The 25,460-nt window shown below is 39.7% G+C and overlaps 6 protein-coding genes across 9 annotated transcripts; 5 read left to right on the plus strand and 1 right to left on the minus strand.

The window, feature by feature from the left end:
- The first annotated feature begins 508 nt into the window (after window positions 1-508).
- Window positions 509-3,734, plus strand: LOC105263340 (parafibromin). Its single transcript, XM_011299493.1, has 4 exons — window positions 509-705; window positions 791-1,101; window positions 1,392-2,807; window positions 3,011-3,734. Exons 2-4 carry the CDS (start codon window positions 971-973, stop codon window positions 3,045-3,047), a joined length of 1,584 nt encoding a protein of 527 aa, XP_011297795.1. The 5' UTR covers window positions 509-705; window positions 791-970; the 3' UTR covers window positions 3,048-3,734.
- Window positions 3,735-5,000: 1,266 nt separating this feature from the next.
- On the plus strand, window positions 5,001-10,497 carry LOC105263341 (scavenger receptor class B member 1-like). 3 transcript variants are annotated; one of them, XM_011299495.1, is made up of 12 exons: window positions 5,001-5,196; window positions 5,279-5,452; window positions 6,110-6,177; window positions 7,246-7,337; window positions 7,410-7,570; window positions 7,723-7,867; window positions 7,964-8,164; window positions 8,453-8,613; window positions 8,876-9,159; window positions 9,234-9,352; window positions 9,451-9,576; window positions 9,834-10,497. In XM_011299495.1, the coding sequence occupies exons 3-12, from the start codon at window positions 6,144-6,146 to the stop codon at window positions 10,122-10,124; spliced, it is 1,614 nt and encodes a 537-aa protein (XP_011297797.1). In that variant the 5' UTR covers window positions 5,001-5,196; window positions 5,279-5,452; window positions 6,110-6,143; the 3' UTR covers window positions 10,125-10,497. The 3 variants fall into 3 exon arrangements, with proteins under 3 accessions (XP_011297797.1, XP_011297800.1, XP_011297796.1); XM_011299498.1 differs by having other exon boundaries at window positions 5,365-5,452; XM_011299494.1 differs by lacking the exon at window positions 5,001-5,196 and having other exon boundaries at window positions 5,219-5,452.
- Window positions 10,498-11,488: 991 nt separating this feature from the next.
- Cp1 (cathepsin L) lies at window positions 11,489-14,101 on the plus strand. The gene is made up of 5 exons (XM_011299499.1): window positions 11,489-11,587; window positions 12,443-12,550; window positions 12,611-12,763; window positions 12,957-13,160; window positions 13,368-14,101. Exons 2-5 carry the CDS (start codon window positions 12,458-12,460, stop codon window positions 13,932-13,934), a joined length of 1,017 nt encoding a protein of 338 aa, XP_011297801.1. The 5' UTR covers window positions 11,489-11,587; window positions 12,443-12,457; the 3' UTR covers window positions 13,935-14,101.
- Window positions 14,102-14,268: 167 nt separating this feature from the next.
- Bet5 (blocked early in transport 5) lies at window positions 14,269-15,203 on the plus strand. The gene is made up of 3 exons (XM_011299500.1): window positions 14,269-14,690; window positions 14,752-14,961; window positions 15,034-15,203. The coding sequence occupies exons 1-3, from the start codon at window positions 14,592-14,594 to the stop codon at window positions 15,160-15,162; spliced, it is 438 nt and encodes a 145-aa protein (XP_011297802.1). The 5' UTR covers window positions 14,269-14,591; the 3' UTR covers window positions 15,163-15,203.
- A 199-nt stretch (window positions 15,204-15,402) lies between these two features.
- LOC105263345 (E3 ubiquitin-protein ligase RNF19A-like) lies at window positions 15,403-25,058 on the minus strand. 2 transcript variants are annotated; one of them, XM_011299502.1, is made up of 11 exons: window positions 24,901-25,058; window positions 23,980-24,211; window positions 23,770-23,909; window positions 23,166-23,355; window positions 22,757-23,068; window positions 22,467-22,611; window positions 22,213-22,349; window positions 21,912-22,009; window positions 18,615-18,813; window positions 17,710-18,415; window positions 15,403-17,477 (listed from the first exon to the last, which is right to left on the minus strand). In XM_011299502.1, exons 2-11 carry the CDS (start codon window positions 24,134-24,136, stop codon window positions 17,237-17,239), a joined length of 2,325 nt encoding a protein of 774 aa, XP_011297804.1. In that variant the 5' UTR covers window positions 24,137-24,211; window positions 24,901-25,058; the 3' UTR covers window positions 15,403-17,236. The 2 variants fall into 2 exon arrangements, with proteins under 2 accessions (XP_011297804.1, XP_011297805.1); XM_011299503.1 differs by having other exon boundaries at window positions 17,323-17,477; window positions 17,729-18,415.
- LOC105263344 (uncharacterized) lies at window positions 18,842-21,840 on the plus strand. The gene is made up of 2 exons (NM_001414575.1): window positions 18,842-20,018; window positions 20,155-21,840. The coding sequence occupies exons 1-2, from the start codon at window positions 19,695-19,697 to the stop codon at window positions 21,085-21,087; spliced, it is 1,257 nt and encodes a 418-aa protein (NP_001401504.1). The 5' UTR covers window positions 18,842-19,694; the 3' UTR covers window positions 21,088-21,840.
- Window positions 25,059-25,460: the final 402 nt, after the last annotated feature.

The following is a 25,460-nucleotide window of genomic DNA, read 5'->3' on the forward strand; positions in this document are numbered from 1 at the left end:
AAATGTTTCGTTTTTAAAAATGTCGAAATTTTCAATTTCACTGGATATCTTTCCGCTTTTCAAAAATTCAGTGTTTAAACGATATTTAGATTGATTCGCCAATTAAAAAAAGATACAATTGAAATTATTTATAAAAAAAAAAATTAATGACGGCGGGATCGAACCCGGGCCGTCGGCGTGGTAGGCAAGCACGTTACCACTAGGATAACGCATTATTACAATATTTTAATTTCATTAGGGGTATATATTTTGAAAAGGTATTTTTAAAAAAAATTTCAAATTTGTCAATTTCACTGGATATCTTCTCGATTTTCAAAAATTGAGTTTTTAAACGATATTTTTATTGATTAACCATTTATAATGATTGATGAACACCCCTGCATTGCGTGTTGCGCCCTCCCTCTCTTGGGATGCAGTACTACGATGCAGCTGGGGTCACTCAACCTGAGACCACAGGGATGTCGCCAGTGATGAAATTCCTGAGTGACAGATGAAAAACACAATTTTTTCGAATTACGTCTAAACTCAGACCGCACGCAGGCAATCCCGATCGATTCCACAGCATTAATTATTTTTTCTCAACCCAGATTAATTATTCTGTTCCATTAGTTGAGGGTTTTAACAATCGGAATGGAGTGGCTTTTTTTTTGGGCGAGGGAGAGTTCAAGGGGAAATATTTGCAGAAAAAAGGGGTATTGACCTGAGGTAAGCGTGGATATTTAATGCGTAGGGATCAGGAGTTATTGCAATAAATAAATGAGGATCATGTTTTTTATCGTTGGGATTTCAGGAGGGAAAGCTGATTATCCATTGATTCCTGGACGGGGGCCAAGGGTGGAATCCAGAATCCACCAATCGTGGAGAATGGAACAAGGACAACAACCCACACTTTTATGGCACATCTCTCTCTTCATCCACTCCACCCCTTTCCTCAGGTTCACTCCAGTTTGTGTTTGATATTTGTGCAAATATGGCGGACCCGTTGAGCTTACTGCGGCAATACAATGTTAATAAAAAGGAAATTATCGAACGGGAGAATCAAATTATTTTCGGTGAATTCTCCTGGCCGAAAAATGTCAAAACCAATTACTTGACTTACGGGTGAGTTTATTTCTACTATTGTTTATATTTGTTTAAATTGCATGACGACGGGGAGAAATAAATACAGCTTTTTCGGGAAGAAGAATATTCCGGTTTTGGAATTTTTTTATTGACTAAAATGTCGGAAAATTCAAATGGGAAGGAAAAAAATTGATAAGTAGAAAATTCAACGGGAGTCAGACAATTTCTTGAGTCCCTCGGAATTGTCAAGTGAAAAAGGGAAATTGAGGTCAGACGTGGAATTTGGCGATGGGTTTTCCAGAAATTTCAATTTCGGTTGACCTCTCCAGATCCGGCAAGGAGGGAACGCCGAAGGAATACTACACCCTGGAGTGCCTGCTATTTCTCCTGAAGCATGTCCAGCTCACGCACCCGGTGTACGTGCGACAAGCAGCAGCAGAAAATATTCCAGTGGTGCGTCGTCCAGATCGAAAGGATTTGCTGGCCTACCTCAATGGCGAGACAGCAACATCAGCGGCAATCGACAAATCCGCACCCCTGGAGATACCGACGCAGGTGAAACGAAGTGCCGAGGACGGCCTGGACAGTGGTCTCCTGAAGAAGCCGCGTTTCGAGGAGACCCATGTGCAAAAAGTCAAAGAACAACTGGCAGCACGACTGGACGCCCCGAAGGAGGCGTCAGTCACCGTCGACAACATAAAATCCCTCTCGGAGGCGATGTCCGTGGAGAAGATCGCAGCAATAAAAGCGAAACGCCTAGCTAAAAAACGTACGACAATAAAAGAGAACGACGACATAGGAATGGGCTCAGACCTCCGAGTGATCCTGGACATGGATGTCGATGACACCAAGGACATCGTCTCCAGGGAGCGACAATGGAGAACCCGCGCAACCATCCTCCAGAGTACAGGAAAGATCTTCGCGAAGAATATATTTGCAATTCTCCAGAGTATAAAAGCGAGGGAGGAGGGACGCCAGAAGGGGCCGTCAGCACCGACACCCCTGGCAACCCCGAGGGCAACACCAATGAGGCCTTTACCCCAACCAGCTGTCTACAATCGTTACGACCAGGAGAGATTCATACGGCAGAAGGAGGAGACCGAGGGCTTCAAGATCGACACCATGGGAACATACCACGGTATGACCCTCAAATCCGTCACCGAGGGAACAAATCCAGCTGTACGAAAAATTCCACCCTCCAACACCTCGTCGATACCCACTTCCGGTCTACTCCCAACATCAGCAGCAAAATTAACACCTCAGCAGGCAGCTCAGAATAAAAGACCCAGTCGTACACCAATCATCATTATTCCAAGCGCAAATACCTCTCTCATCACCATGTACAACTCCAAGGACATCCTCCAGGAGCTCAAATTCGTATCCAGCGATGAGAAACGATCAGCTGGCTGCAAGAGGGAGAATGAAATATTACTGCAGAGGAGAAAAGAGGGTGGACTCACTGTGCCTTATCGGGTTATTGATAATCCACAGAAATTGAGTAGTAGTGATTGGGAGAGAGTTGTTGCTGTTTTCGTTATGGGACCGGCGTGGCAGTTCAAGGGGTGGCCCTATGACGGCAATCCTGTGGATATATTCTCCAAAATATGCGCGTTTCATATCAAGTATGATGAGATGAAACTCGACGCCAATGTTGCCAGGTGGGCTGTCACTGTCATTGAACTCAGTCGAACCAAAAGGCATCTGGATAGGGCGGCCTTGATGATGTTTTGGGAGCATTTGGATAAGTACGTGTTTAATCTGAATGCAAAATATGTAAAAAAAAACTGACTGGATTTGTCCAGCTTTATATTAAAAAAAAAAAAACAGGACTGTTGTAAATTGGATATCGGGAGAAATTAATTCATACAATCTGGGGAATTCTCTGGATTTTGAAAATTAATTATTGGCGACTTTAAATCCGTTTTTAATCATTGATTTTTTTTTGCAGACACATGATTAAAAACAAACCACTTCTCAGATTCTAAAGTCGAGAGGTCGACTTCGTTTGGGAGAGGAATTCGTCGGAGTATTGCGCGTAGGGTTCCAAGAACTCCAGGAATATTCAATGACTTCATAACGTCTTTCAGTTTAATCCATTACTTGCATTCTCACATTCGTCATTTAGGTATTAATTGTAAATATTGAATTGACAGATTTGTACATATGGTGAGTGATTTGTAAAAGAGTTTAGAGGCAATACAACGGTCGAGGGCAACTTCGATCTATAAATTATGAAAGTGTTCACTTCATTTATTCCTTCCCGTTGTTATTTTCCTCGTGCATTACGTTTTTATGGCTTCTCCCGTGTCATTACTTCATTAATCAATTAATTTAATCAGTACCTGAGAATACATTGCATCATTTCGACAGGGAAAATGTAGAGATCCAGAAGCTTGAGATGAATGACATCTCGAAGTGAAAAATTATCGTTCTATAACGGTGTACCAGAAATATTCTCATATTCCAACTTTCTAAAATCAAAATATCTCCATTCATATCTGCGACTCGAGACTCGTGTCGTCAGGACAGACAAATCTGCAAAAACATTAGGACTCTTCCTGTTCTTGACGCAATACGCTAATTAGGGATTAATATTTTTTATCGACAAGTCATGTTTTTGTTCTCCAGGGAATAACAATTGTCTCAGAGCAACGCAATAAAAAATGAGCATACGGAGTAAACAGTAATTAATCAACGGTGTTTGTACCTTCTAATGTTCTCGCGATCAGGTGATAGTATAATAAATTGTTCAAAGTCTTAAAAAAATAGTTAAACCCGTTTACACGGAATACATAATCGAGGTTGTTCAATTACATTATGTTTTCGGTTATTGTTGCTTCATTCCCGTGTGATATACGACTTGTTCTCTGATCTCTGACGTCCACTGGTCATCCCCCGAAGCCTTAGAGACATCTCCCTGGAGATTTGACGTAGACTCTTGTCTAGATGACGATCGTCCAGCATAATTTGTGCAGCGTGATCTGGGGGATTTATCATTTTTGACAAGTCCCATTTATTTTACATATTATTTTTTTTTTTCTTGCAGAATCACTAGGACCCAGATATTTTATAAAATATACTCCCCACCTGTTTGCACCTGCCTGTACACACGTACGAGTGCGCGATGGTGTGCTAATACCCACGTAACTTGTCCTCTTTGGAAACGGGTTTGGTCCCACCGAAATTTATTACTAATATCGATGTCTGGGGTACGGTACAGTGCCAGTATCGGTTGTGTAACAGTGAGGCCCTTGTCATGGGGAATTTAAAAGTAATCCTCGAGTTTGTGATGCCATACGCAAGATCCAGTGCATCCAACAGCCTTGGAGATCGATTTAAAATGACTGCATCAATTCAACAATAACAATATAACTGAATATATTAAACTTTGACAATATTCAATCGATTAATATGACTGATTCATACACGAATCGATGATGGAATTGTTAGAAGTAAAATAGAAATACCATTTGGAAGGATTTGGATGGTCTTGAAGATCGATCGGGGTATGCAAATTATTCCGAGATTTCCTAGTACGTGATCTTCCTCATGCTAATCGCAATATCAGAAATGTTTGTCAATCAAATAGTTTGTGCCCACGGTATTCCCAGTGGCCAGTGATCTTGGACTTTGGATGATTAATATCTTATTCTATGAATTTTTACACGCGATTTTCAGTTGGGAGCGAGGACCTCAAGGACGAGAAATCTACGAAAGATATTCGGTTGTGATAAATGAAATTTCTGTACCCTGAATTTCATCCCTGAATAATTAACGACTGCGTTTTCACGGCTTAGAATTGATAATTTTTTCAACGAATCATTAGTGAATTTATTTTGGTGTAAACAAACCGATTTATTATTTATTGCATCACTCGTGGGTTTATATTATTGAATAATCGATGCCGAATCGATGAATGGGACGGACTCGAGGCTAATCTGGGGGACTGACGAGGAATCGGCCAATGGTACGATGGCAACAGGTAAATGACGGTGATTTCCCCAGGACTTGGGTTATTCTCTTCTTCAACGATTGAAGCCAGTTGCCAAAGGGTCGACGGGGTTACGAGACGGATTGCTATAAAACGAGTGGTTGCTGTACCGTCGCCTGTTAAATCGATCTTCTCTCTCAAATGTACCACAACTGAGCGATTTATTTCTCTATTTTCACGTATCGTTTACCGATTTCAACCGATTTTTCATCATTTTTATTTCAGTTATTTCAGTTATTTCACTGCAATTATTATCATCTCCACGGAATTCAAATCGCTTTCACTCAAATATTTCTACTTGGGAATTTCAGTGCAGTGATAATCCAGTGATATTTTCGTTACGTCCATAAACCGGTGTGCGCTGATTATTTTACCTGCGAAAAATTCACTGTCTTTCAGGTGAGATAACTCGGGGTTTTTTTTTTTATTTTATTTCATTCGAACGTAATCGTTACGTCGCTGGTATTACGTTGGAATTCATTTATTTTATTTGGATGTTTTATCCATCGGAGGTTTCAGGGAATTTGCGAAATTCCTCGAAGATCTTTTTGGAGAATTTATTTACCAATTTTTCTATCCATTTACCAATTTTCTCTTGTCGATTCTCCATTTCTGTCGGATTTTTTTATTTCGTCAGAATTAAATATTGAGATAACGCTTTAGAATTTTATTTTCATTAATTTTAAATGACGGAGATTTCGAAATTACGATGGATGAATTAATTATAGGATACGATAGGAATTGAGATGTTGACTTATCAAATTATTCCGTAAATAATAACAGAATAAAACCGCAAACAACTGTAGGTAAACACGCGCCAACAATAAATTTCGAGGGTCGAGTTCCCGTGACACGTGCCGATGATTTAATTCTATTTCCCAGAGGATGATTTTCATCCCATGTGCTATGGAAAATTGAGGGAAATTCCCTGGAACTCCTGATTAAATGGAATTCGCACCTGGGAGATAGCATGACTTCATCCCTCGCTCGATTTAGAGCCGAATAAATTACTGCTCCATTAGTCCTTCAAATACTCAATCCTTCCTTTATTTTCAGAAGCATTTTGAACTGCAGGAAGTGATATAAAATCATGAAGACATCGGCGCAACTCCAGCAGTACAAGAGTGAGTACCTATAGTAATAAATAATATATTGTTAACAATTTATTATCTCCAGAGGCTAAATCCAGACGAACGGCAAGTGTCACATTTGAGTCATAAATTTCATCTCTTGAATTGCCTATTTTTTTAAACAGTCATCCAATGAATGCGATAATCGATGCTGTCGCGATGCGCGCCGCGAATTATGAATAAATAACAAAAAAATTCCGCCGATCCCTAAAAAAACGAGAGAAAAAGCATCAATAGAGAATGATAATTATATGCGTAATAAGCCTACGCAAATAGAGTTAATAAGTGAGAAGACAAAAACATGATTTATACTGGGGAAATTAATTCAATGATTTTACCGATTTTTCCCTAATGAGTGAAAAAAAAAATTTTCTGGTTTTTTTAGTCGAGGTATTTATTTTTGTTGCGTTCGAAGAATCTAATTAATTAGGCGTTGCAATACTGGTAATGAGAGCAGATGAAATGTAAAGTAATGGAGATTTTAATGATCGCACGTGGAATATTGGACCTTTGACATTTTCGTGATGTTACAAGTGAAAAATTCACTCTCACCTGTCATCTGTAGCTCTTAATTATCAAGGCCTCTCATTAAACAATTTATCCCATCATCTCCCTGCACCTGAGTAATTCCCCAGAGTAATCACCCGATGACAACACTCTCTCGTTATCTCATCAGATTCCTCCGATCTTCTAGACATTTTTCCACCGATCAAGAGATTATCGCGTGTCAGAAATTTATTGTGTATCAGATGTGAGTCAAGGTCTCCACGAAAGTGGAACGCAGGTGATTTTAAATTGGATTTCATTCATAAAAATTTCTGGCGAATCAATGGAGTTCGAGTTTGATGGATCTTATTTATCGCTCGTTCAATTATTTTTCATTCGATAATTTCGAACAAGTGGTTGCTGTGTAATTGAAGTGTGAAGGAATATTGTTATTGCTATCGTCTTGACAGTGCAACGAACTTCATTTTATTATTTATCACTGATTTTTTTCATCACCAGCGTGAACTTGGCATTAGCATTTTTATTGTGATTACGTTTATCAAATTGATGTTTCAGAGTGCATTATTTTATTCATGATTGGTGTAATTAGCAGTGCTATTGCTTATGCACTTTATGCCGTTGATCCCACTAGATTGATATTCGAGTATGTGAGTAATGCACAATTGTTCGATTTATTCTGGAATTTATTTTGTGAAATTAATCATTTATCTTTCACCCAGAAATTGACCATGACCCCGACGTCGACGGTCTATCTCACGTGGAAGAAACCACCCATTGGTGTTTACATCAAAGTTTATATTTTCAATATTACCAATCCGGAGGCTTTTCTCGCAGGCCAGGAGAAGCTCAAGGTCGAGGAAATTGGGCCCTACGTTTATCAGTGCGTATTGCTAAAGAAATATATTTCATTTCCGGATTTTTCACTGACTCATCATTTTTCTAAGAAATTGGAAATTGAAGACAGAAATTTGAATCTCCTCGGGATTTATCTCATGATTAATAATTCCTGACTATTATTATTGAATTATTCAGGGAAGTTTTAGAAAATACTAAAGTCGTGTGGCACGATAACGGCACGATATCATACACACCGAAACGCACAGTCTACTTCGTTCCTGAGAAGTCTAGGAGTAATCCTGTAGACGACATCGTCAACGTCCCCAACGTCCCGATGCTGGTGAGTTTGACCCATTTAATTTCCCCCGCAGCACTTGTCACGTTCCTCAAACAATAACGGATTAGTAATGGCGTTATTTGATGAATTAATTATCAGGGGGTCTCCTCGGCAGTGCACGATCAGGGTTTCCTGGTGAATTATCCCCTCGCCCAAATGGCGAACCTCCTGGACAGCAAACCAATCCTGACAATGCCAGTCTACGAGTACCTGTGGGGCTACGAGGATCCCCTAGTGCGTCTGGCCGCTGGGATAGTCCCGAATTTCATAAATTTTCGTAAATTTGGGCTTCTTGATCGAGTAAGTGAGATCATTTTCTCATTAACCGGTAGCTGACTGGAAATCCCAATTATCCGGTCTAAATAAATGTCGACCCAACAGTTGCAACACTCGTCGGTCCCTGAATCCTTTCACTCAATCTACCGGAACGGTTTTGCAATCGTCGGGTGAAAAACAAAGTGGAATTGATAATTAAGAGATGATAGAATTAAATATAACAAATCAGCTGATGGATCTTGTTGAGGATCTTTATAAAAAAAGTCATTCATTTCGGTGGATCCATGCATTTGTATATTATTTCTTTCGTAGATGTACGACGAGGGAGAGAATGTTGTCAACATGAACATCCAGAAAAGTAAAAATATGTTGGAAGAAAATGGACGATATCTCAGCATTGAAACGTACAATGGGAGTCCTGGACTCCCCCATTGGGGGTATACAGAGCCAGAAACTAATGAAACCATACCTGGGTAAGTTTATTAGTTAATTATCGGTAATTAAAAGTCCTTGGAGATTATTAATCGAAGAAATCTGTACTAAAGTGAAAAAAACTCCGGATCTAAGGGCTCTATCGAAATTTTCATTGAGACCTTTTTTATAGACCGAATTGAAAGCTGCAAAAAAGATTTCGTTCATTATTTCGCTGTCGCTATTATCTTCGGAGTTATTCCTCGGAAACCATCAGGATATGAGGTGGTTGTCGAAATTAATAATTTTTAATAACTATTGCAGCAATACTATCTGCAATCAGATTCGGGGAGCAACGGAGGGCACTTTATTTCCTACGGATATCGACAGGGACGTGGTGTTCAGGGTTTTCAGGAAGGCATTTTGTCGGGTTCTGCCGATTGTCTTCAAGAGCGAGAGCTACGAGCAGGGGCTGCGCGTTTTTGAATACAAATTTGCGGATGACTTTCTCGATCCACCAGAGATGAATGCAGATAACGAGTGTTATTGCCGGAAAATGGAGACGTGTCTTAAGCGAGGGCTTTCCGATCTGACTCCGTGTTATTACAGTGAGAATTTTAATCAATTACCCAATTCCTAGAAATTACCGCATGATAAATAATTGCATTTTATTTATTCATAGATATCCCAGCGGCTGTCTCTTTGCCTCACTTTTTGGACGCCGATCCGAGTCTTATTGAGGGTGTGGAAGGGCTCAATCCAGATCCTGAGAAACATCGCACTAGAATATTTATCCAACCGGTGAGAAATAATCTCTCAATTTCTACAGTATTTATTGCAGTATTTATACGGGAATAATAATTGCATTGGGTCTGGATATTTAATGAGTACGTTTTTAGGATGTGGGGGCACCACTCAACGTCAACTCCAGGATCCAGACGAATCTGGTGATGCAACACACAGTGTACAATCCAAGAATCAAAGCGTTTAATGGTCTCGTCGTTCCTCTTTTTTGGTCAGACCTGGTATGATGGAATCTTTTCCACTCATTTCTACCAATCGACAATAATTGTGCCACTTTCACTCGACCTGACGGATCAATGTTAACTATGTAGATCGAAAATTCAAGGCTGTCTCCAAACTGTTCACCAACTGTTGACTCTTGACTCATCCAAAAATAATCTTTCAATTGACTTCTGAAATCTGCATTCACATGAGTCAATAAATGACTTAAATTCATTCCTTAATTGCAATTCAATATGAATATCAATTATTTTTTTAGGAAATTTCAAAGGATGGAAACGAATTAATTTCTCTGATGCGCCTGCTGCTGGTGATAGCTCCGGTTGTTCAGACATCTGTAGTCTACATCCTAGCGATCGTTGGTATCACGACATTCGTTTTATCACTGGTGGGAACCCTGCGGTTGTTGAACCAGCAGACGGAGGAGTACGCCGAGGAGAGGAGAGACAGTGTGGACCTCAGGATGCCCCTGGGGATGGGCCAGTACACGGCCATCCACATTCTCCCAGCGATAAAAAAGATAACGTCCAAAACAGATCTCTTCGGGTAATTGCGTGGAATAAATCGTCTCCTACCGGACCGGTACTTACGTCTTTCTGACATTGATCGAGTCAGGAACTAGTCTCCACTCGTTGTTCCTGGATTGTTGTTAATGGAAAGATCAGAGCTTAAGACTGATTGGGACAACAGCGTCTATTTGATAAAATGTCAGATTAATCATGACCTAATCATCGTTGTTCTTTTAGTGCGTAATGAGTGGCTTAGTTTTAAAACTGTTTGACACTCGATTATTTAATTTGTCTATTGGAAAATTTAAGTATTATAAAATATTGCTGCTCAAATATTATTGTTAAGAAATTGTTAGATATGAAGTCTCATTTTTTGAGGGATTCCAAGTTGTTCGTAATAAATTGTTGGCGTAATTGTGGTGATTGTTCTTTTATTGTTGAGGATTTTTCACCGGGAGTTTGAAAATGGCGCGGACATGGATTTATCGAGTGATATCGGTAAGAGAGGCATCATGACACTCCTGGAAGCTGCACATTTGAAATGTATGACAATTCAATATTCTCCACAATTGATTTCGTTGAAGTACTTAACTGGTGGCTATTTTTTCTCAATAGATTAGCTGTGAAGAGACTCTTGGGGAAATCCGAGGAATTCTCTTTTCTTAGAATTCGAGGCGTTTATCTCAATGAGCAATTCCTCTCGCCATTCTTTGTTTTAATCCACATAATTAATATTTTTCTATGGAATTTCGTTATACGATTTAATCGCAATGAGACACATTTTTCGATACCCGAGTTAAACTCGAAACCCAAAACGATAACGAAACTTTTTCAACCACCCGTCATCGCATATCAAATGTGGGTTGACTCCGATAATATTTTGATAATGCCAGTCACAAAATCCATTATATAAACATGTGACTCTGAGTAACGGTTCCAATAAATGATAGGGTTTGTGTAAACACACACGTGACGATAAGAGTCATTTTTCTCATCCAGAGTTCATCGATGATAATTATCATAATAACGTGGATTTAAAGCGTAGATTATAAACGAGACAAATCATGCACTAAAAAACAATTGTAGTACAAAATAATGCCTAATAATAAATGTAATGCATAAGATGTAAAAAAACCCAATAAATCGAGTCGTATAGTAAAATAGTACATAATATTGTCTTCCCTACACGTAATTTATGGGTTAAATGATATGTTTTACCTTCTGTAATGATTTAAAATTTTTCTCGACATCATGTAGACGGTGGATGACCATTAGGGGTACGTTATTATTAAATTGTACGTGTGGATCATGTGACTTTCAGGAAGCGTTCGGGTTTCATTGGAGAAATAAAAAAAGTTCACTGGGGATCGAGTTGACGTCGATGTCTCGAAGGCTCTGGGGGTAGTATTTAGGCGTCCCCCACTTGATCTCATTCATAAAAGCGTCAGCTGTTGCATCGAACGCATCGGTTATCCTGCTTTTCTTTTGTTTTCGTCATTTTGAGGTGAGTACAAGTGCATTTTAATACTAATCAATGCAATCCATCATTCATTATAATTACACTGAATACCTGGGGGATAATAATTTTCGTTATTGAAAATCTGGAGAAAATGGATTTCATGGAAGCGACGCTCCTTTGTTGTCCTTTGTGCGCAGTTCATACGTTTAGTAGCCAGGAGAGAAAGGAAGTTATCAATTTTGATACCTCGATATTGGCAGAGTGAAATTTAATATTTTTTTATTCGATTTGAAGGCATTTATTTTATTTTTGAAATAAAATTTCAATGGTGAAAATCGCATCGTTTGTTCGCGATATTTTGGGAATTTAATTTGAGCGTTAATTTTGATTTTTGTATTTAATCTGGAGGCGCAGACGTACAGGTATATCGGTAATTAATTTTTTATTTATTTTAATTGAGTTCGTGTGTGATGTCGAGGGAACATATATTTTTTATGGTAACAGTTTTTGTGTTTGTGGGCGACAGTTGTTGGGTCATTATTCCGTAACTTCTACAAGATTCCTAATAAATTACGCATTTCATCATCCAAGAGAATCGAAAGTCTAGTTATGATTTTTCTATCGAGAAATCGACATGTGCTGGCGACAATTATTACGCCCAACAAAAAGTCAGGGCATGACTCATTGCTGAAACCTTTGAAATGTAGAATTGTCATCGCTGAGATAAAATATTACTTTTGCCATGTAAATTTACTGACTACACGGAAACACATTTCAAGTCCAAATAAATAGTTGAGGCAATTTATTTGGCAGAGGTGATTTTTTTTTCTTCGGGTATTTCGTCATCCTCGCTATGCATCATTATTCCGAGTAATTGCAACTAGTTTCTGCTGGTTTCAGGGAATAATAAACACAATGAACAGTTTCATTGTGGTGGTGGCTCTGATGGCCACTGCTCAGGCTGTCTCTTTCTTTGATCTTGTTCACGAGGAATTCCAGACCTTCAAGGTAACAAAGGCGATTTTAATTGACGTGGGTTCTTTTTCAATGTATTGATTTTTTGTTTAGCTCCAGCACAAGAAGAATTATGAAAACGATATTGTGGAGAATTTTAGGATGAAGATTTTCATGGAGAATAAATATAAAATAGCTCAGCACAATACCAAGTACGAGCTCGGGCTTGTCTCTTACAAACTCAACCTCAATAAGTATGCAGATATGGTGAGTTATTTCCCATTTGTTTTTCACTTCCAATACCAAAATGATAAAGCATTATTTAAAAAGATCTCCAGAATAATTAAAAATATCCCTGAATTATTTGTCAATGATCCAGTGTTTATTTAATTGATAGAATTGAAAGAATTATCATTAGTTATTCATTGAAATTGTTATAGCGATTGTATTGGGATTTCAGCTTCACCACGAGTTTATCGGCACCTTAAATGGATTCAATAAGACTAAGAAAGGTGGACTGAAGGCAATTAGGAAGTCCACTGGTGCGACGTACATCGAGCCAGTTCACGTCGAATTGCCTAACACTGTTGATTGGAGAGAGAAAGGTGCCGTTACCCCTGTGAAAGATCAAGGCCATTGTGGATCATGCTGGGCATTCTCAGCAGTACGTGTTTATTTTATTTTCCAAAATGAGAGGTCAATGTCCCCAGAAAAGATAATCGACTACGCAGAAACGATAATTTGCCAAACAGTTCACATAAACCCGATTTAATTCAACTAGATTTTTCAAATATTCTTTACTTCCTCATTGAATCATGACCTCCAACTGCGTCAATTCCCGGTAATTGTTTTATTCAATTTTTTTTTTCAGACTGGCAGTTTGGAGGGTCAGCATTTCAGAAAAACAGGTGTTCTCGTTTCCCTCAGCGAACAGAACCTGGTGGACTGCTCTGGAAAATACGGTAACAATGGCTGCGAAGGAGGTCTCATGGATCAGGCATTCCAGTACATCAAGGCAAATCGTGGCCTCGACACCGAGAAATCATATCCATACGACGGACAAGACGAGAAATGCAAGTTCAATCCACGAAATATCGGCGCTGATGATGTTGGATTTGTGGATATTCCTCAGGGTGATGAACGCAAGTTGAAAGCAGCCGTTGCTACTGTGGGGCCTGTATCCATTGCCATTGATGCATCACACCAGTCCTTCCAATTTTATTCTGAAGGTGTTTACGACGAAGTTGAATGCTCAAGCGAGGAGTTGGATCATGGGGTACTCATTGTTGGATATGGAACAGACGAGGAGGGACGTGATTACTGGCTCGTGAAGAACAGCTGGGGACCCTCGTGGGGACTTGACGGATACATCAAGATGTCTCGCAACAAGGGGAATCAGTGTGGTGTTGCCAGCTCGGCCAGCTATCCTCTAGTTTAAAGGTCTCATATTCCATGTAGCTAAACGAATGTGATTGAATGACTTCAATTTGTTTTCGATTTAGATTCGGGCTAGTGAGGATTTTATTAAAAAATTCCATGACGCAGAAACATTTTTGATTGAGCAAATGCTATTTTTTTTATTATAAATAACGGTTAGCTGTTAATTACGTTAATTTCAATTTTGTATCGAAAAATAATATTGATATTGTATTTTTAAGATCAAGTGAATATTTGAATTAATAAAGAAATTGAGATTTATAATTCTGTGTATTTTTTTTTTTTGGTGGGCACGAGGTATGCGATGATTAAAGATTTTTTTATCACTTGTTCTACGCAGTTGTAAATATTGTGGAGAGGTATTAATACTGAGTGTTATCGAGGCAGTAAATAATTTTTTTCTGAAGATTCAAATAAAACGCAATATTTTTTTTCCCGCAGGGGATAAGGATTTTATCTACTGTTGAATAAAATTGATATCTAAATCTCCGCACTTCCCTCTTTCGAAACAATCACAGTAGTCATGATTTCTGGAGGCTGCAGTTATTTTTTGTAGTCATTATCTCGCAGCCAATCACAACAGCTGATGACAAACTAACCTAAAAAAATTTGACAGTTACGAGTACACTAGGTGTTTGACAATTACAAGTTTAAAAAAATGACAATTCACAATTTGTACATATTCTCGAGGAGAGGTACATTATTATATTACGGAGAATGGAATAGACTGAATAAATCGGGCATCACCAAAGAGGAGGTTTAGTATTCCTTACTGATATCCATCCGACGATAACAATAACTCATGAAAAATCCTCCAGGAAGCTAAATTGATGTATGGAATGCTGTTCTCGATAAAGTCATTTGTCAATAAAATCTCTCCTCTGGACTCGAAGGAGGGATTCCAGTATTATAAAACGAGTAAATACACCTTGCACTATCTGGAGACTCCATCAGGCCTCAAGTTCGTGTTGAATACTGACAATGGAGCCCAGAATGTCAGGGAACTTCTCCAGCAGCTGTATTCCCAGGTAAATAAATGATAACCTATGATTAATGCTGCGCCGGTTTCGGTGATTCCATTTATTTCTACTTTCTTCCAGGTTTATCTGCAATACGTCGTTAAAAATCCCCTCGCTCAAATGAATGAACCCATTCAGAGCGAATTATTCAAACTCAAGGTCGATGAACTCATGAAAAAATCACCGATATATTTGTGTAGGTCACTGTAAATATCTTTATGTTTGTAATATATTTAAATGATGAAAACTGAGTTTTGAGATTATTCAGAATCAAAAGATTATATCTATCTATAATTTTTAGGTGTAATTTAATAACTCATGCATTTCTATATTCGTCCATTTATTTTTTAAATGTTTAGTAAAGTTTTGTGAATTTTAGCAAAAGTTTAAAAATTCTTCTGCCCTGAAAGATGATCCCCCTGGGCCAATGGTGATACAAAAGATGACAAATTTCACTTAAATATCTCGACTTTATTTATATCCCATATTTTATACTGCAATACAAATTCCATATTTAATTCGTGTGAATAAATTCACTCTCAACAGAAAAAAGTGACGTAATCCACATCGCTTATCTATTTCCATCTTAAATCATGTTTTATACCAGAGCTCTCAACGACGACCACAAGTTAACGTTTAGGCTCAATAACATCACGAGACGAATTTTAATTGCCAGAAGTGACCCCCCGCACTCCTCAGTGCAAGTGTCACAGAAAATAATTCATCCCAGAATGGAATAGTCTCACGTTCACATCTCACTATATTACAATATGCCCGAAAGGTAATTCAAAATGTGCATGGCAGTTTTACGCAAGAGCAGAGTGAACTAAAATTCGAAAAAAACTAACTCCACAGTGGGATCAATGATTAAACAAAAAATTCTGGTATCAAAAATGTGGGATTTAAAATCTTTTGGCATCGTGAGTGAAACTCGAACAAATACAGAGTTCACATTATTAATTTTAAGGAGATCCATCGCAAAATTGACATTTTAAAATGCTCTGAATGTTCCATTAAATTCACACCTAGTGCAAATAAAAGATAAACATTCATTTCCGTTGATTAAAAAAAAAATACAGTGACTGTTGCTAGAAAGTCCTTGTTAATAGGATAATAAAAATCAGTTCATTTTTCTATCCTACCGATAAAGAAATGTGTGATGCGCAATTGAGAGCACCTCGTAAAAAAAAAAAATAACAATGAAAGAAATCTTACATTTTCTAGTCCACCCCTAACTTTAGATGCCACTCGGATCTCCTTAAATAAGTTTTTCCTCGTTAATTCGTCTATATCTCTTCACCCTGTTCCTCAATCGGCATTGAGCAAGATCAGTACTGTTTTATCCCCTTCTCACCGAGTTACAAAGAAAAACGAAATTACTGTTTACTTCCACCTCCATCGATGATAAAATTATCATTCCACATTCACTCCAGCTTGGAAGCTATCGAGGAAGGATTACAAAATGTTGCTCTTGGACAGAAAGACAGGCACTCCTCCACGTTCTCTCAATTCGTTGATGAACGCAGTTAATTTAATAAATCATCCAGTCCACTCGAAACACTTAAAAACACCTCCACCCATCAAACGATTCGTTATTAGACACGGATTCATTAACGTCGAACGGATGAATTTCCGTATATACCATGTAAAGCATGTTTATACACAATGCATTCAGCTATTTTCATTTCATTAATTAACGGTGTACCCTCGCATTCAATGTACACTGCAATAAAGCGCTATTATTTCACAGTAAGATAACACCTTTATCCTATCGTAATCCCGCACTTTCATCGGTTTAAGAATATCCCACACTCCTTTAGCCAAAATTACTGGCTCACGAAGTCTCGTGACAGTCCGTTCATCTTTTAGTCATTAAATAATGAAAAAGCGAAGAACGATTTATTTTTTCACGTGAATTTTCGCGGTAAGGGTGTGCAACATTCTTAATCGTCTCTCGTGCTGGAAATGAATATTAAATACGTGGTAAACGCTTTGAATTGAAATAGATAAATTAATTTGGATTTCATCCACTCATCAGCGACTGAGATATTGAAATCAATTCATTGACAAAATCGTTGCAGAACGAGTCAAATAATTTGCCTCAGCGACGTGTTTCTCTATTCTAAAACTTTAATACAAATCCATCTCCTATCCCCCTCTTCTCTCCCTCGAGTATGACCGTTTGACAATAAATTCATATGTGTATAATATAATTATAATTGTATAATTACGTTTACATGCGCGTTTGTCAGTCTTCAGTTATTTATTTTAATGGTATTTTAATTCAGCAGTGTAATTTATCGTCCTCCCTGGTGTCAGGTTCATTCGTCTCGTTGTTATTCATTGGTGTTGAAATACAAACTACGGCTGATGATTGGCTGGTGGAGGAGCCCGGCTCCTCAATTACTGGCAGCCTTTTCTCACCTGATGATGAATTATGAAAAAATACAATTCTCAATGCTGCCACGTTTACCCTTGCACGGGAATTATTATCTTCTGTTGAGTTATCTTCATCGTTGCTACATCTGGAATACAGAATAAATCCGTTTAATTAATTTTCCGGGGCCGAGACTTTGAGTGTCGGCAGTGAGGTGGTGAAATTGCATCCACCAACTGAATTATTGTTATTATTATTATAACTCATCATAATACCATTAAAAAAATTTTTTTTATCAAAAAAAGATGAGGTAAGTGCAATGGAAATTTCGGAATTCAATGAAACCACTCCACTGAATCATTCCAAGAGATAAAAAATACCTAGTCCTTTGAACATCACCTTCTGCATCCCCTTCCTTATTCCTCTTCCTCCTTCCCTGTACCCTGGTGCAGCTCCCGGGTTCCTGGTGTGCCTCGATGAAGCTGACATGATCATCGAATCTCACGCGTTCAGAGTTTCCATCCTCTCCACAAGCCGTCCAGCTACTGGAGTCACTGTGTTGTCTATCGAGTGTGGGTTTTCTCCTGGACCTCTTGGCAAGACCAGGTATCTCCTCCAAGGAGCTGAGAGATGCCCCTTGCCCTGTCGAATCAACAGGTGTCGTCTGATTGATTGCGGATTCATTATCGACACTTCTCCCTCCACTTATGGAGCAACTGTCAACCTTGAAATTGAGCACTGAACCAGCCAGTGCCCTTGTGGATGCACCACCGTCATCAGGTGCTATCGATGCATTAACCGATTTTTCAGAGAGACTCGTCGCTGCTGATGCTGTCTCACTGCACAAACTGAATCTCTGGGTGGAGGTGACATCTGCCTGGACCTCCAGTCTTTGACCACCAGGCAATACACTCGATGCTATGCTACCAGCTAAACTTGCACCAGCTAGAGCAACATTGCTTGCACTCTCCCGATCATTCTCCCGTCCCAATTTTTCCAATTGACTGCCACTCCCCAGAGATAGGGAGGCCTCACCAATCGATGGATTTCCACCTCGGTGACTCGCAACGTCTATCGATGCTGCATCTGGATGGAAATAAAAAGTCCTTCTATTGGCAATGTACCATGCAACAACGGCTCATTGATTTTCAACGGTTATGAGCACTACCTCAATTTTTTACTGAGCTTCTACAATATCATCAAGTTTTAACACTCGAGTTTTCGATACGAATATCACCGAAACTGATCGAGACATCGTTATTTTAGTCGTGACTTTTTTTTTTACCTCCAACGTTCCTCCCAGAGAGTGCCCCCATCAGTTCATTCTCATCATCAAACTCAAATCTGACTCCTGAGCCATTGGTGGACACCCCACAGCCGCCACTCCTGCAGAGGGACACAGGTACCACTCCATATACGTAGAAAAGAAGAATTGGTACCCCAATTCCAACTGCGAGACCAGCCAGCACCGGTGACACTAGAACCTGAATAATTCTCCATGATACGTCTCCATCCCTCTCTGAATTTTTCATCAAAACATCAGAGACAGGAAAATTACCCCGTATTAAAATCAACCGGTCATCCCAAAATATCAGTGATATATCTGTTCTATATCTTTGCTATATCCGCGATATATCAGTGAAATGTCACTGAATCGTCAGCTGTCAATGAAGTCATCAATAATTCCATTTCCAATTCCCCACCAGAACGGGGGCTCTCAGTAGGGCCCTGAGGTACACGATAATGAGGATAAGGTAGTGGTAAAACGGGGAGAGGGCACCGAGATATTGATTGAAGGGAGGAGTTTCGCGCAAACTCAGTTCCATACGATATAGACACATAATAACTACATCTCTACATTTATCGGGGCACCCGTAAATTCTCAGAGTGTTGGTTACTCAGGAGACGGAATTGTTGGGCGACTGAGTTTGTGGGGCTGATAGCCCTTGGAATTTTCGTGACTCCGGGGGGGGAGGGGGGAGGGCAGGGGTGAAAATCACCAGGAGGATTCACAGAAGGGGTGGTGAAGTGATATCGAAAAATTTAAACTTCTGGGTGAGTGATTCGAGCGTTCAGCAACTGGAATAATGGCTCAAACGAACAAGGTGTGACGAGCTAGTGGATGGGCCTGGCGGAAGTGAATGTAACAACCGAGAGGAAAGACAGAGTAGGGGGGCCACGAATAATAAAATAAAGAGGATAATAAAGGGGAGAAAAAAAAAAGTGAAAAGGATATTGGTCGCGCCCAGTGGAGTCATGTCGGGCTTGAAGCGTAATCAAAGTTTGAGAGGTGTATGAAATTGAGGGTTTCATTGGTTTGTACGGTGCATTGAAGGGAATAACGGTGATAAGATTAACTTTGAAGATGTCAGACAGTGAGGATACAGATGCATCAGGGGCAACCGAGTGGCCGGCAACGCCTGTCACCAAGGAATGGCTCGAGAATATTCTCATGATTCATCATGGTGAGGGATCTGTCATCCACGTCGATGATTTTGAGGTGAATCCAGGGTGCACTGCTGGCGAATCTGTACTCAGTGATATTCTAGCTGTCACCATTGACTACACCGTCAGCGACGAGAAGAATCGTCTGAATGTCATTGTCAAATTACTTCCTCAAGATCCGTTCAATCGTTTCTTCGTCACTGAGGCGCAGTTTGATTTACGAGAGATCAAATTTTACACTCAGGTGAGGAGAATAAACTATGAATTTATAAAATTTTCTTGATTAATTGTATTGGAGATTTGAGAGTGGAGTAGTTGTAGACTTGTAGTAGTTATTTGTTGAGGGATTTAATCGGTTGATGTTGGACAATTTGTCCCAGGTGGTGGCAGATTTGGAGGCATTCCAAAAGAAACAGATTGCGTCCGAGACAGAGTGCATTGAGCTTCCAATTCCAAAATGCATTCACGCTCATTACAAAGCAGCTGGTGGTACTGAGGATACACCAGAGCCACCCGAGTCATTTCTCGTGCTAGAGAACCTACGTAATCGTGGCTTCGAGGGTGCACAATTCTCTCGTGGCTTGACATTAAGACAAACCGAAGCAGCATTGAGCGCAGTCGCGTGTCTTCACGCTCTATCACTTACGCTTAAGGTCAGAGAGGCAACACCACTGTCAGAGCGTTATCAATTTTTATTTCAGACAGCGAGGGCAACGGACTCATATCAAATGCTTGTTGAGAGAGGTTTACCACAGCTGGCCCACTTTCTGGAGCGTCGACCAGGTCTCGAGGCTGTCCTCGAGGCCCTCCTCGCACTCAGACCCAAAACCAAAGAGATAATATCATCTCTACTTGCACCTGAGGATCCCCTCGCTCTCATCACTCACACTGATTTCTGGTGCAACAATCTTCTGTTCAAAAACGATGACGAGGGAAATTGCAAATGCGCTATTCTCGATTGGCAGATGGTGACTTACAGTCGACCCACTAATGATATTGCACTTCTACTTGTGAGCTCAGTGCCCACTGAATTGAGACGGATAAATACACCTGGACTACTCGACAAGTACTGGGAAACACTGACCACAACTTGTCGCTCCCTTGGGCTCGATATATCGGAGGAATTGGGATATACCAGGGATGATCTTGACAGGGACTATCGGAGATCTCAGCTTTTAGCACTTTTATTGTGTATTGGGTCTGTCGATGTTGCCTTTGGGGATCCACTCACTGAGCAGAGGCTCATTGATGTTCTCGAGGATTTTCACAGGGATGGGGTGCTCAATGTCGACAGCATCGAGGCAGCCAAGTAGATTTAATGAGGAAATTTGCCGGGTATTGAGTAATGAGTCTTGTCGAACATTTTTCAAACATTGTAATTGAAAGTGAATATATGTGATGTTTATCCACTATAAGTTTTCACGGTTCGAGTTGTGTTTTTATTTTATTGGGTTTTTAAGGATAGTAGTGGATTTTTAATGTTTATCGTTTTTTTTATTTTTCACTTTTCAGACGTGAGGTATGTCGGAGGGGTAGTGAGCCGGGTTTTGTGGGGGAGAGCAAATTCCTCGATACTGAGGCTCTAGTGGCTTTGGGGCAGCTTTCCGAGATTTTAAGAGAAAACGAGTAGTGAAATGTATTTGCATATGCTCAGCTGAATGAAAGTTTAAGGATAAATGGGAGAAATCGAAATTGTAATTTAATTCACGTAGCTGTTGAATCGAGAATAAATAATAAGGGGACTGTTTTTAATTATTTACGGAGATGAGCGTTCTCTCGATATTTTCTTTGAAAGTAATAGTGTTTAAGATTTTGTATGTTTCGTCACTGGCGTTTTGTGGTCAACTTTGTACATGTCTCGAGTTTTTTAACGTCGAAATATTATCGAGGCTGTATACTGATTGAGCTATTAATATATGAATGAGTATTTTTTTTTTTCGATGATCATGACGAATTTCCAATTAATCCCTGAAGATCAGTGGATTGAGAAATGTGGATTTTATTTGGAGAAATGTCTTTTAATGTCAGATACCCCCAGGTGCAAAATAAATCTTTGTTCCACCCGATCTTAATGTCATTATTTCGTGCTTGTGTTATGATAATTTCTGGATGGTTAATAAATAAAATATCGACTTACCGATGCTGTTACACCGCCTGCGATGAAAGCGTTTCTCTTATGCTTATTACCTTGCTCGTATCTTGTGTACAACTTTCGACCAACCCAGACAGGAATACCTACGATAAAAAATTTAAATTTTTTGGAATTTAGTGGTAAGTGATATTAGATTTGGTATTTTAATAGTCGATTTATCTCAGAAATGATTAATTTGAGATAGAGATATCAGAGAACAATTTTCAGTTTTTCCTGATAAAATCGACAGTTTATGAGATAAATTCAATTTTTTTGGTAAACAATAATTCAAGTTTTCTCCATTCACCTATTATCATTGCAGGAACAGCGATTCCAGCTACAAGGCCAATGCCAACTGGTGCACCAACGAGAGTGCCAAGTTGCCATAGAATTTTTTTCTTTCGTGACCATGGCTTTTTGCCCCAGAATGTGCAGCCAGAAGGACTAGTAACAAAAAAATAAAATAACAAATTCATCATTAAATTAGATGGAATGAGATAATCGGAATAATTTTGAAGATAATAATGGGCAGGAAAATAACTGATAATCATGACATTTCACCTGAGATAATGAAGATCACTGATTTCCTTCATGCAGAGCCAACAAAATTCAGCGCCACAAACAGCGCAAGTCATGTGATTACAGCTACCATCGTCCATCTTAACGATAAGCACTTGACACCTCGGACATGGTTTGATATCATCCCCTGGTTCATCACATTAGTCATGAGATAACGTCGCGACGATAAGACAAATAAATGAGTGATTGTGTAAAGAATTCCAAGAGACCGACAAATGTTTCCAGGTGGAACAACGAGTCTCTTCGTCATTAATAACTAAAAATAGACTCACTGTGCTGTGAATCACTCTGACTGAAGCTGAGTGAGGAGGTACGATCGTAGTGCTGAGACCTCTGTGCCCTGGCAGCATCGCACGTCTGATTGGGATGCCACCGTGCTTTGCAGTGATAACAGAAGTACGAGTCACATCCAGGCCTCTCACACCTCAATTTTGGACAAGATGCGCACCCACTGGCAATAACAGCAAAACAGCAATCAGGAGCGGGACACCACCTGGCATCAGGCTCCACAGCCAACACCCTCCTCACCATAAAGTCCTCGTATTTTTCCAATTGGACTTGATCATTCAATATCATTCTGATGTCTGTTTAAAAAAAACGTACACGTGACGTTGTATTAAGGAAAAAAAAACGATAGTCACTGCATATCATTACTTGATTAGCATTCATGGAGCTCCTTACCATTTGGATGAAGTGGCTCAGCACACTCTGGACACGCTATGTTGACACGTGACTCGGATATCTCAACCCTGAGGTACTGCTGGAAGCAGTCGTAACAGCTGCGATGGTGACACGACTGGATTATTGGGAACAGCTCGATTGGCAATTCTGCCAGGCACAGGGGACACTCCACTAACCCATTCTCGCAACTCTGTGGGATGAGACAATGACTTTCCCATCAATTGTTCAGGAACAACCGGAAGATTAGCTCGGTGAAATTACGACATGTCAATTAAATCCGAGGCATTCACGAGGAAGCAATTAAGGAATGATTAAAGTTTTGCGTAAATTGTACCCGAGTTTTCAAGGAATATTTGCAGATCTGAGGGAGATAGCGTAATTTTCGTAATCATCTTTTTCATAGCTTGTAATAAAGCCTGCAATAAATTTCATGACGAAAAATTGGATATCGGTTGTCAATTACGAGATATTCATTGAGTACTATATGATAACGAAAATGGTCATGGGAAGAATTTTATTTATTCATAATAAATTATTCGTCGGATTAATTCCCCTCAAATTTTGAGGGACCTGGGGAGTTATCAGATGACAAATTGACACGCACCTTTCCTGCTGTGGAGAGGACGGAGCCCTTGCTGGTGGCCCTGTGGAGGTCCGAGGTGTATGGCACGTGGCCAGAGCCACTCGTCGTCCTGGCCTCACCTTTTTCAACATCCACAGCTTTCCCACTGCCCCCATCTTTACCTGTAACAACCACAATTATCTCCACATCCTTCAGGGGAGTATAAACATCATCGTCTCTGCTGAAACGTACCTTTGTTGCTCCTGTTACTGGAGCTTGTCGCCCTGGCGATCCTTTGCCCCAGGAAGGGACTCGAATACAATAACCTTCTGAGGGAAAACCTCGGGAAGTACCTTCTCGCTCTAGGAGCGGTAGTGCAACCACTGATGGATTCACCTTCTTTCATCATTTTCGGTATTTATTACATCGTCGTTACAACGACACTCAGTGGTTCAATCCTCGGCTTGGCCTCGACTCCAAATACCTGGTGGTATAACCCAGGGGTGGAGAACGTGGTAATTATTGACTAATGAATTATAAGTTGGCTGTGTCGAACACGAGAGTAACCACGAGACCGCACGTTGGAATTGGACTGGTGATGATTAATTGGCGGTTGCGAAATTTTCAGGTAAAGTGAAAATTTTCAATTTCACAAGAACTCCCACATTCACTTCGTCGACGAGTGTGCAAGTGACTTTCGATTGATTCGCAATGGTTTTGCATTGACAAGTACTCGGGGGGGAAAAAACAGCTGATGCTCTTGATACGTGATTGTGGACTGGCTGATGGTACGACGAGAGCCCATCGTCAGCCAATCCACGAAAATACCGAGGAGAAGGGACAAATGAAAACGACTCTGGCGCCTCCATTTGGTTAAATCCATCAAGAGTACAAATACTTGAGGATAATTATAAGTTATTTATTTTTAAAGCACGACTCGATTGATCGATGGCTTCGATAATACGTCTCTGTATCCGTGGGTTAATAACCCATTAACCTCGAACTCTCGATTGTTCGAGGTATGGAGCAGATACGTTGGAGTAATCACTCCATTTTGGAAACAGCTAGTCGTTAAGTGCATCAAGGACAACAGCTATTTTACGATAATGTAGGCATATAAATTCGTTATCTCCGCGCACTTGGGGTATGTAATTGCGGGTGTATATGACTCACCTCAAATCCGATAAACTCGTATTTCCATGAGTAGATGGGAAAACATCGCCTTTCACTTGTTGCATTGAGTGAAACCGGAGGTAATCCTGGATTTTTTTTTATTTTCCCTTGTCACTTGGTTTTTATTTTTTATGGATTTTTATCACTGGAGGTGGAGGGGTGATTAGCGGGGGGAGTTGGGTTTTATGATTTTTCGGAGTCGAAGACTTTCACACCAGTGACAGAACACTTGAAACGCTGAATTCGTCACCCTCGTCACCCTCCACTCTTTCCCCACCTGATTGACATATGCTGACAGAGAGGATAAGAAGTCGGTGCCAGCGACATCTCATGCCAGGTGATGTAATTAATGCAATTTATTTAAATATTTTCAAATGAATCTGTCAATGTGGAATAATAAACTGTTTGAAATGACTTGGTGGATTTTATTGGGCTGTAGATTTTTCTTTTAATCTTGGAGAAAAGTTATCAGGAAGATAATGAAAGGCAAATTATGTACAGAAATGTTTTATTCCTTAAATTATGCACAATTGCAATCAATACAAATGTATCTGAAACAA

The sequence above is a fragment of the Fopius arisanus genome, unplaced genomic scaffold (assembly GCF_000806365.1).
Source record: "Fopius arisanus strain USDA-PBARC FA_bdor unplaced genomic scaffold, ASM80636v1 scaffold00014, whole genome shotgun sequence".
Classification (NCBI taxonomy): Eukaryota; Metazoa; Arthropoda; class Insecta; order Hymenoptera; family Braconidae; genus Fopius; species Fopius arisanus.

Coding starts and splice junctions, on each gene's coding strand:
- LOC105263340 (XM_011299493.1), top strand. CDS start 971: ATGGCGGACCCGTTGAGCTTACTGCGGCAATACAATGTTAATAAAAAG. Junction 1,102..1,391: donor ACCAATTACTTGACTTACGG/GTGAGTTTATTT, acceptor TGACCTCTCCAG/ATCCGGCAAGGAGGGAACGC. Junction 2,808..3,010: donor TTTTGGGAGCATTTGGATAA/GTACGTGTTTAA, acceptor TTTTTTTTGCAG/ACACATGATTAAAAACAAAC.
- LOC105263341 (XM_011299495.1), top strand. CDS start 6,144: ATGAAGACATCGGCGCAACTCCAGCAGTACAAGA. Junction 7,338..7,409: donor CTAGATTGATATTCGAGTAT/GTGAGTAATGCA, acceptor TCTTTCACCCAG/AAATTGACCATGACCCCGAC. Junction 7,571..7,722: donor ATTGGGCCCTACGTTTATCA/GTGCGTATTGCT, acceptor TGAATTATTCAG/GGAAGTTTTAGAAAATACTA.
- Cp1 (XM_011299499.1), top strand. CDS start 12,458: ATGAACAGTTTCATTGTGGTGGTGGCTCTGATGGCCACTGCTCAGGCT. Junction 12,551..12,610: donor AGGAATTCCAGACCTTCAAG/GTAACAAAGGCG, acceptor TTTTTTGTTTAG/CTCCAGCACAAGAAGAATTA. Junction 13,161..13,367: donor CATGCTGGGCATTCTCAGCA/GTACGTGTTTAT, acceptor TTTTTTTTTCAG/ACTGGCAGTTTGGAGGGTCA.
- Bet5 (XM_011299500.1), top strand. CDS start 14,592: ATGACAATTCACAATTTGTACATATTCTCGAGGAGAGGTACATTATTA. Junction 14,691..14,751: donor CGGGCATCACCAAAGAGGAG/GTTTAGTATTCC, acceptor AAAATCCTCCAG/GAAGCTAAATTGATGTATGG. Junction 14,962..15,033: donor TCCAGCAGCTGTATTCCCAG/GTAAATAAATGA, acceptor ACTTTCTTCCAG/GTTTATCTGCAATACGTCGT.
- LOC105263344 (NM_001414575.1), top strand. CDS start 19,695: ATGTCAGACAGTGAGGATACAGATGCATCAGGGGCAACCGAGTGGCCG. Junction 20,019..20,154: donor AGATCAAATTTTACACTCAG/GTGAGGAGAATA, acceptor AATTTGTCCCAG/GTGGTGGCAGATTTGGAGGC.
- LOC105263345 (XM_011299502.1), bottom strand. CDS start 24,136: ATGATGAAAGAAGGTGAATCCATCAGTGGTTGCACTACCGCTCCTAGA. Junction 22,612..22,756: donor TCAGAGTGATTCACAGCACA/GTGAGTCTATTT, acceptor GTGATGAACCAG/GGGATGATATCAAACCATGT. Junction 18,814..21,911: donor CAGGCGGTGTAACAGCATCG/GTAAGTCGATAT, acceptor AGAATTATTCAG/GTTCTAGTGTCACCGGTGCT.